This window comes from Halictus rubicundus, chromosome 5 (genome assembly GCF_050948215.1).
Source record: "Halictus rubicundus isolate RS-2024b chromosome 5, iyHalRubi1_principal, whole genome shotgun sequence".
NCBI classification, from domain to species: Eukaryota; Metazoa; Arthropoda; class Insecta; order Hymenoptera; family Halictidae; genus Halictus; species Halictus rubicundus.
This window is the reverse complement of record NC_135153.1, coordinates 7,144,630-7,152,252: the sequence shown is the minus strand read 5'-3', so window position 1 is coordinate 7,152,252 and position 7,623 is coordinate 7,144,630. Positions and strand designations below refer to the sequence as shown.

General features: G+C 36.9%; 3 protein-coding genes and 1 long non-coding RNA gene across 5 annotated transcripts; 3 read left to right on the top strand and 1 right to left on the bottom strand.

The window, feature by feature from the left end:
* Positions 1-51: 51 nt before the first annotated feature.
* On the bottom strand, positions 52-2,773 carry Cct6 (chaperonin containing TCP1 subunit 6). Its single transcript, XM_076787864.1, has 7 exons — positions 2,553-2,773; positions 1,615-2,206; positions 1,212-1,547; positions 1,067-1,132; positions 771-993; positions 530-698; positions 52-449 (listed from the first exon to the last, which is right to left on the bottom strand). The coding sequence occupies exons 1-7, from the start codon at positions 2,687-2,689 to the stop codon at positions 377-379; spliced, it is 1,596 nt and encodes a 531-aa protein (XP_076643979.1). The 5' UTR covers positions 2,690-2,773; the 3' UTR covers positions 52-376.
* A 365-nt stretch (positions 2,774-3,138) lies between these two features.
* LOC143354107 (NAD-dependent protein deacylase Sirt4) lies at positions 3,139-4,613 on the top strand. Of its 2 annotated transcripts, none has more exons than XM_076787866.1 (4): positions 3,139-3,496; positions 3,572-3,841; positions 3,908-4,190; positions 4,256-4,613. In XM_076787866.1, the coding sequence occupies exons 2-4, from the start codon at positions 3,666-3,668 to the stop codon at positions 4,595-4,597; spliced, it is 801 nt and encodes a 266-aa protein (XP_076643981.1). In that variant the 5' UTR covers positions 3,139-3,496; positions 3,572-3,665; the 3' UTR covers positions 4,598-4,613. The 2 variants fall into 2 exon arrangements, with proteins under 2 accessions (XP_076643981.1, XP_076643980.1); XM_076787865.1 differs by having other exon boundaries at positions 3,568-3,841.
* An 888-nt stretch (positions 4,614-5,501) lies between these two features.
* On the top strand, positions 5,502-6,724 carry LOC143354102 (uncharacterized). The gene is made up of 2 exons (XR_013082276.1): positions 5,502-5,899; positions 6,621-6,724. It is a non-coding gene; the product is annotated as an uncharacterized LOC143354102 (long non-coding RNA).
* On the top strand, positions 6,691-7,568 carry Pdf (Pigment-dispersing factor). The gene is made up of 3 exons (XM_076787856.1): positions 6,691-6,969; positions 7,081-7,235; positions 7,307-7,568. The coding sequence occupies exons 2-3, from the start codon at positions 7,110-7,112 to the stop codon at positions 7,427-7,429; spliced, it is 249 nt and encodes an 82-aa protein (XP_076643971.1). The 5' UTR covers positions 6,691-6,969; positions 7,081-7,109; the 3' UTR covers positions 7,430-7,568.
* The last annotated feature ends 55 nt before the right edge of the window (positions 7,569-7,623 follow it).

Sequence of the window (7,623 nt, the reverse complement as noted above, 5' to 3'; positions counted from 1 at the left end):
CAGTCCCGCCGCGATGGGACCCCTATGGGGAAAAAATAATAGCCGTATAAATAACCATTTGACCTTGTTTTTTTTATTTAAAGTATATTGTACAAAGTTCGAGGTGAATGTTTCTTACATTTGAAAATCGAATTTTTAGTTACTGGCGGGAAGCTTGTACGATTAACAAGAAATAAATATCCACTACTTTCCTGCTCTTTAATTGAAAAATAGCACTTTATTCGTTATTCGGTGCAATTCATTTGTATCATTCGAAAGCATATAAAAATGTAAGAGTTATGCGAATGTTTTGATAGGCTTCGTGCAAACGAGACGATTAAATTACATGAATTATCCAAGAATGGGATTTTCAATAAACGATTAACTTAACGGCAACTTAGCCTTTCAAAGATGACAATCCTGCTCTCATTATCTCGTCGATCAGAAGCAGGTTACTGGCAATGATCGTGCTGAAAGTAAAATACTATTAAGAAAGGATACGAACAATTTTGAATACACAACGAACATTATTTAACTGTTATTCGCTTACCATGAGTTAATAATTTGTTTCTTTACGTTGTAATTATCGTAAATACCAGCGTCAGTAGGTTTTAATGCTTCACCCGTTGAAACATCCAAACCCACCGGCTCACCCAATGCATTTCTTTCCTCTAACAATTTTACAATTGTATCTTGCGCATCGAATCCACTATTTATAGCTAAACGAAGAAAACAGACGTGATGTAGAAGATACTCATTGCAATATTAAAAAGTATCATCTGAAATATTACCAAGAACTTTCGGAATGACAAGTAGTGCTTCCGCGTAAGCTTGCACGCCTAAACGCTGCTTCCCTTTGACTTTTTCTTTGTACTGTTGAAGCTCCTGACTAGCAGCAACTTCGAAAGCTCCAGCGCCGGGAATAAGAGCGCGGTCATCGATAGCATTCTTGATAGCTCTCAAGCCATTCCTGACAGCGTCTTTTAGTTGTTCCAAAGTGTACTTGTTCGGTCCCTGATCATTTCCACAATAATTTTAGAAAGTGGAGCTTATCGGATTGGAAAGTATAACATGTCGATAGCATTACCTTCAGCAATATCGTCACGGAATTTGGTCTCTTACATTCCTCTATGAAAGTATATTTGTCTTCTCCCTAAAACGAAATAGTACATGTATCGTACATTGTGTAGAAAACAATTATCTAAACATTATGTTACACCGAGAACATTTACCAATACGTGTTCATAGACGAGTCCAGCCCATCCTAAGTGCTCTTCTTGTAAATCATCAAAGGAATTCATGGCTGTTCCGCCGCACGCCAAAGACAAGCGTTCCATATTTCGGCGCTTTGCTCTACGCAAAGCAATAATATTTTCTTTGGCGAGCATGTCCAAAGATGGTGGGTCGATGCCCTTTTGATTGATCACGACGAACGATTTGTTTGTTCCGTCGCACAACTTCTTCTTCAATTCGATAATTTTCTTCACACGATTATCTATGAACTCGCGTTCCGCCGCTACAAGCTTCTCACGTTCCTCTGCAGTTTTATAAAAGAAACCGCTGTTCACCTGAAACATATAATCTTATTGTAAATGATGAGTTAATAGAAATATCAATTTATTGTTAAACATATACCTCGCTTTTCTCGTATTCTAAACTGACGTTGCATGTCAATATATAAGCATTTTCTACTCTCTTAGGCATGTCTGGATGCCGGGCTCCATGATCGGTTACAATACCACGAATTAAATTAGTGTCCGCGGCAGTTCTATGCCTCATCTCCATCAATTCGACCATGTGCAAATCGATGTCTAGATCCTTTTGCTTGATAGCTAACACTGCATCCACGCAGATCTCAGTTAGCTTATCGGCAATGGTAGGATGAACTTTAGTTCTAAGAGAAGTTCTCGCAATGTCCAACAAGCTCTCCTTTGTAGGCTCGATATTAATCTTCATAGATTCTAATACTTCCATAGTTTTGGTTTTAGCCAAATTGAAACCTTCCGTAAGCATTCTAGGATGAAGACCCTCGCATATATAAATATCGGCTTGTTTGAGCAACTCCCCGATAAGTAACACGGTACTGGTTGTACCATCTCCTGTCATATCCTCTTGAGCAGTAGACGCTCTAGCAATGAGCAATGCTGTCGGATGTTGTATTTGCATTTCGTGTAATAACACATTGCCATCCTTTGTGATTTTAATATCGCCCGCTCCAGACACCAACCTTAAAAAAATTATTTAAATTATATATATGTATAATCCGATATAAAAACTTGGATTTTGACATTCTGACAGAAATTTTGGGAAATGCACTTGAAACTATCAAATTGATGGTAGAAAAAGAAATGAATAATTGTCAGTTTTAGGCTGCGCTGGTACCGGTGCTTCGTGAATCACGCACCTTACCTAATATGGATAATAAAAGCGAAAAGCCTTCAGCAAAAAGTATTCAGACTTTCGGTATAAAATATGATTTTATAGTTTCATAGGATTTAGTTTGTTCATGTAATTTAGCTGGCGAATTAAGGTAAGTAATCGTAAAATTGACACGTGAGAATAAATATACATACATTTTCATGGTGCCTTTCGGGCCAAGATTCGTCTTCATTACGTCTTGGATTCCTTTTGCAGCGGAAATGTTTACCGCTAAAGCCTGAGCGGCTCTAGCGAATTCTGCTTTCGGATTTAATAAACTGATCGCAGCCATTTCGTTCAAATGGAATTACACTTCTCAATATCAAAAATGTATCGGCACGTTACCTTCCACAAATGGCTTCGACTGAAGTCTACCTCTCGCTCTCATGGGCGATGTTCAAGTTGAATACGAAATCTAGGGATTTTTACAGGTCAATTTATAAAATGAAATTCCTCAGGTGCGCCTCGGGAGAATAGAAAATTCGTCAAAAATTAATTAAAAGATCACAATGGTTAAATAAGATCGATAACTATTATAATTGTTTAATAAAACGGCTATTTTATGTTTGGTTCGAGCTCATTGATCTTCACTCTTCGTCGATCTAATCTAGATTCTGGAACCATCTTGGAGCAACAGAAAATGGAACTATATAGTTTTATATAAATATGTTTCAAAGTGTGTTGCAATTTTTTGTAAAAATGCTGAATGATCAAAACATTAATAAAACCTCGTGTTTTCGTAAAACCAACGTTTCAGAATGATTTCAGATTTTTTAACATGCTTGAGACAGCAATCCTATCTCATAAATGGAAAGATGATCACGTGTATTTGTCTATATGTATATCAGAAAATGACGTATACACGTATTTATAATATATTTTGAAACTTCGGATAGTTACTCAACGCGAAAATGTATTAGAGAATTTCGTTGTCACGTATCCACAATGAAACGACGGAAACTTAATAGTAATGTTAAGTGTAATTGCCCGCTTTATGAAAAATTTCTTTAATAAATACAAATATATATTTACATTAGGATGAACATTCGTCGAGAGATCTATAAAATTGTACATAAAGTTGAAGGTTCAACGAATTTGTGTGAGTTTATTAAATCTTGCAGTTTGATTTATTATGTTAATTATGAATGAACTGTTATCGATTGTTTGCAGTTAGGTCATACGCGGATTTTACATTTGTTCCAAAATGTGAAGCAGTCAAAGATTCAGATATAACAAGATTGAAAGAATTTATCGATAGTCACAACAATATGTGCATATTAACTGGAGCAGGAATTTCTACGGAAAGTGGCATGCCTGATTATAGATCCGAAAATGTTGGACTCTATGCGAGAAGCAATCGCAAACCTGTACTTTATAAAGACTTTTGTGCAAGCGATGATATTAGGAAACGCTACTGGGCTAGGAATTATATTGGTTGGCCAAGGTTGAAGTTCTTTCCCACAGAATATATGTGCATATGAACTTGTTTATACATAATATGTTTTTCTAGATTCTCCTCTCTCCAACCCAACGAAACTCATAAAGTATTAAAAAAATTAGAAGACGCGCAGAAAGTTAGGAGCATTGTCACTCAAAATGTAGACAATCTGCATGGCAAAGCAGGCAGTAGGAGGGTGATAGAATTGCACGGGACAGCATTCAGAGTAATGTGTCTAAAATGTGATCACAAAATCTGTAGATATTATTTGCAAGAGATATTAGATAGTCTTAATCCAAACATGACCGCAACTAGTCAGATGATAAGGCCCGATGGGGATGTAGATATATCGCAGGTAACTATATGCACGTGTTTCGCTAACAGTACTCTATCTACATAACAAGCTCTAAATTTCCATAGGAACAAGTAAAAGGATTTGTTGTTCCTGCTTGCTCGAATTGTGGTGGCGTTCTGAAACCTGATATCGTATTTTTTGGAGATAATGTACCTCGTTCGGTGGTCGAAAGTGTGCAATATAATGTTAAGCATTCTGATTCATTGCTGATTCTGGGTTCTACGTTGACTACGTATTCCGGTTATAGGATAGCATTGCAAGCCAATAACGCTGGAATTCCAATAGCTATATTAAATATTGGTCATACAAGAGCAGACGATCTTGCGAGTATTAAAGTGGAGGGTAGATGCGGCGAAGTACTTTCAAGAATTTTTACGATGGATCAGAAGGCGGAATGTATAGAATGATAATAGATTAATTATCTCTCATCTTTCTAATGTGTAAAACATGAATGGAGACAGCGTGCGACAAAGAGAAAAAGAGCGACGCTCGTGCCACCATCTTTTATGTAGGTCTTTGAATTCCCTGGTACGTACGCGTGAAGCATATGAGCAAGGAGGTATTCGACAAGAACAAACATATATAAGCTATGGAGAAAGAAAGAGACAGACATAGAGCTTCTCTACAAAACTCCGTAAGGCTGGCAGTCTTTGACAGTATCTCGACAGTGGCTAGATCACAGCACACAGAACATAACTCATAAATCGGGAATATTAGTGACAATCGAGTATTTTATATACACCCAATAATCATGCATAAAAGTTACTTTGACATGCTTTAAGACACGCTAAAGACATGCTTTAAAAATTACTCTGTATCTCGAGTGCTATTAGCCATTTTTACTAGAAAAATTAGGTGGTAAGGTAGTCAAGGCGGTATTCGACAGCATCATTGGCAAAAGGAATTCTTATAATCGTTAAACAAGCAAAGATAATAAATTTATCAGTGCATTGTGTTCAATAAATTATGCGTGCGAATGTTCATGGTTTAAAAGTTATTCTGTATCTTGAGTTCTATCATCTCTCTTTACTAAAAGATTAGGTGACAAGATGGTCAAGGGAGTGCTTGTCGACATCATTGGCGAAAGGAATTGTTATAAAAATTAAACAGCCAGAAGTAATAAATTTATCAGTGAATTGTGTACGATAAATTATTGCGTGCGAATATTCATGGTTTAAAAGTTATTCTGTATCTCGAGTTCTATTATTTATCTTTACTAAAACATTAGATGGCAAGATGGTCAAGGGAGTGCTTGTTGATATCATTACCAAAACAAATTGTTATCAACATTGAACAGCCAGGAATAACAAATTTATCAATATTTACTATCACGGCGATCGAGATCTACCGAAATTATAGTTGCGGTGGGGGAGTTTGATCTCGGCGATCGCGCTCAGTCCGTGGACGGGTTGCGGGACCAGAAGGGCGATGGACAACCTTGGAGTTGACCAGAGGTTCTCCAGAGCTGTCTTGGCCTACCCTGACCTCCCTGTCCTACTCTTGTCTATCTTCGAGTTGACCAGGGATCCTCCAGAGCTGCAAAGGCCATCACTTTCCTACCTTGGTCTACCTTTAGCTAGCTTAAGGTGGACCAAGGGTCATTTAAAACTTCCTTGGTCTACCTCGGGGTGGGCCATAGGTTCTTGAATGCTTTTTTCGTTTACCTTGGTCAATCTTCAGAAGCTAAGAGAACAAGTAAGCGAGAGCGAGTAAGTAACATTTCAAATATACATGTATATGTATACCATGTATACACACACATATGTATACATGGCGACATGTATGACAGTGCGCCTCTTGTGGCGAAATCTCAAAGCTCAGTGAGAGGTCCGCACAGCGCCATTCGACGTAGTAGCGAAACGCTCAAACTGGTAGCCAAATGTTACCAATAGTCGGTAATGTTGAACTACTTTGTGGACATTTGAAAGAAGCAAGTAATTCTTGCCGAAATTTATATTGTGTCTTATAGGAAAGGCGGCAAAGATTATTTACAATAAAGTGATGGGATAAATAAACAACTAGAAATGTGAAACAATTGAATTTATTCATTAGCCGACTATTTGTTTCAATAATTTAGTGAAAAATTGGTATTTCCTGTCTACTTTAGAATGATTTTACTTTTTATCAAGATACAATTGTAAATTAGTTTAACACATTGTTGATTGCTATTAAAAGTCGGAGATGTACAAATACTTTCCTCTTTCTCCAGTCTTCTGTGATATGAATAACAATGATAATAAAACTTTTATTCGACTAATGTAAGTCATTTATGTTAACATAACAGCATGCATGCATACACTTTATAACTGCAGTTTATACATGTATAAACTTAATAACTTTACTGTATAAATTTATACAGTAAATACTGTTCTAATAAAGATCATTTTTTAACACAATATAATATGAATACAATAATGAATCTAATTCAAGGAATTGGTGAATGACTGCTAAAAAGATACTGAAGCTGCAGATGTCTAACGAATGTCGTACGGAAGAAAGAATAAGAACAGGTTTCAAACAAATCATGAGGAAGCCGTCATTCGCACATTATGCGTTTACGTAATTTAAGAAAAAAGAAGGATCTAAGAGATGATTTTCTCCGAATTTTCTCGAAGGGAGAACTAAATCTGTCGCAAGCAGATACATCTGTCACCAGCAGATTTCATCCCCCACGGGCTCTGCTGCATATAAAAGTATCGCATCTTGGATGCAGTTAGCGCACAGTGAGCTACACGTCCAACAGAAGCATTCGCAGTAGTCCTTTGGCTGAGAGCAACAAGTAATTACATTACTTTTTATCTGTAAAGTAAACGGTTACAAAATTTCAAACATTCTATTGTCCGCGTTTATAACTTGAAACGATTCTATTATTAATCGTTATAATTAAAAGTTGTAGGCACAGTGTATCAAGATATCTCAATGGCTTCAATGAAACACATAATCATCCTGTTCGTTATGTTGGGAGTGTTACACGAGACAATTGGAGTACTCGAGGACGCGGAGAAAACTATTTTGGGGCTGAATTATCCATATGGCGGGGGACTGGTAAAAATGAATATAAAATGGTATAACATATCCGTAAAATGAAACAACTTTCTGTACAACGCTACTTGCAGGACGATTTACAACTCGTGAGACTTCTACTGCTGCCCCAACGTTTCTATCACCCTAAACGCAACTCCGAACTGATAAACTCATTGCTGGCTCTACCGAAAAATGTGAACAACGCTGGAAAATGAGCTACCGCGGAACCATTCCGAAATTAGTATTACGATCGTTTAGTATTACAAACTTATGGTTCATGAAATTTTATCTTGTACATTCTAAACAAATTTCTGGACCTGCTAACGTATCAGGCTTAATAAATGTAAAAATGTACATGGCTGTTTATTTCTCCTCGATCTTCCACCCACTGCAACAAGTACCGACCATA

Excerpts from the sequence above, each read along its gene's own strand:
- Cct6 (XM_076787864.1), bottom strand. The coding sequence starts at position 2,689 with ATGGCTGCGATCAGTTTATTAAATCCGAAAGCAGAATTCGCTAGAGCC. Across the intron at positions 994-1,066 it reads CCGTGACGATATTGCTGAAG|GGACCGAACAAGTACACTTT; the intron begins GTAATGCTATCG and ends GGAAATGATCAG. Across the intron at positions 450-529 it reads AAACAAATTATTAACTCATG|CACGATCATTGCCAGTAACC; the intron begins GTAAGCGAATAA and ends TTTTACTTTCAG.
- LOC143354107 (XM_076787865.1), top strand. The coding sequence starts at position 3,436 with ATGAACATTCGTCGAGAGATCTATAAAATTGTACATAAAGTTGAAGGT. Across the intron at positions 3,842-3,907 it reads AATTATATTGGTTGGCCAAG|ATTCTCCTCTCTCCAACCCA; the intron begins GTTGAAGTTCTT and ends ATGTTTTTCTAG. Across the intron at positions 4,191-4,255 it reads GGGATGTAGATATATCGCAG|GAACAAGTAAAAGGATTTGT; the intron begins GTAACTATATGC and ends AAATTTCCATAG.
- Pdf (XM_076787856.1), top strand. The coding sequence starts at position 7,110 with ATGGCTTCAATGAAACACATAATCATCCTGTTCGTTATGTTGGGAGTG. Across the intron at positions 7,236-7,306 it reads ATCCATATGGCGGGGGACTG|GACGATTTACAACTCGTGAG; the intron begins GTAAAAATGAAT and ends CGCTACTTGCAG.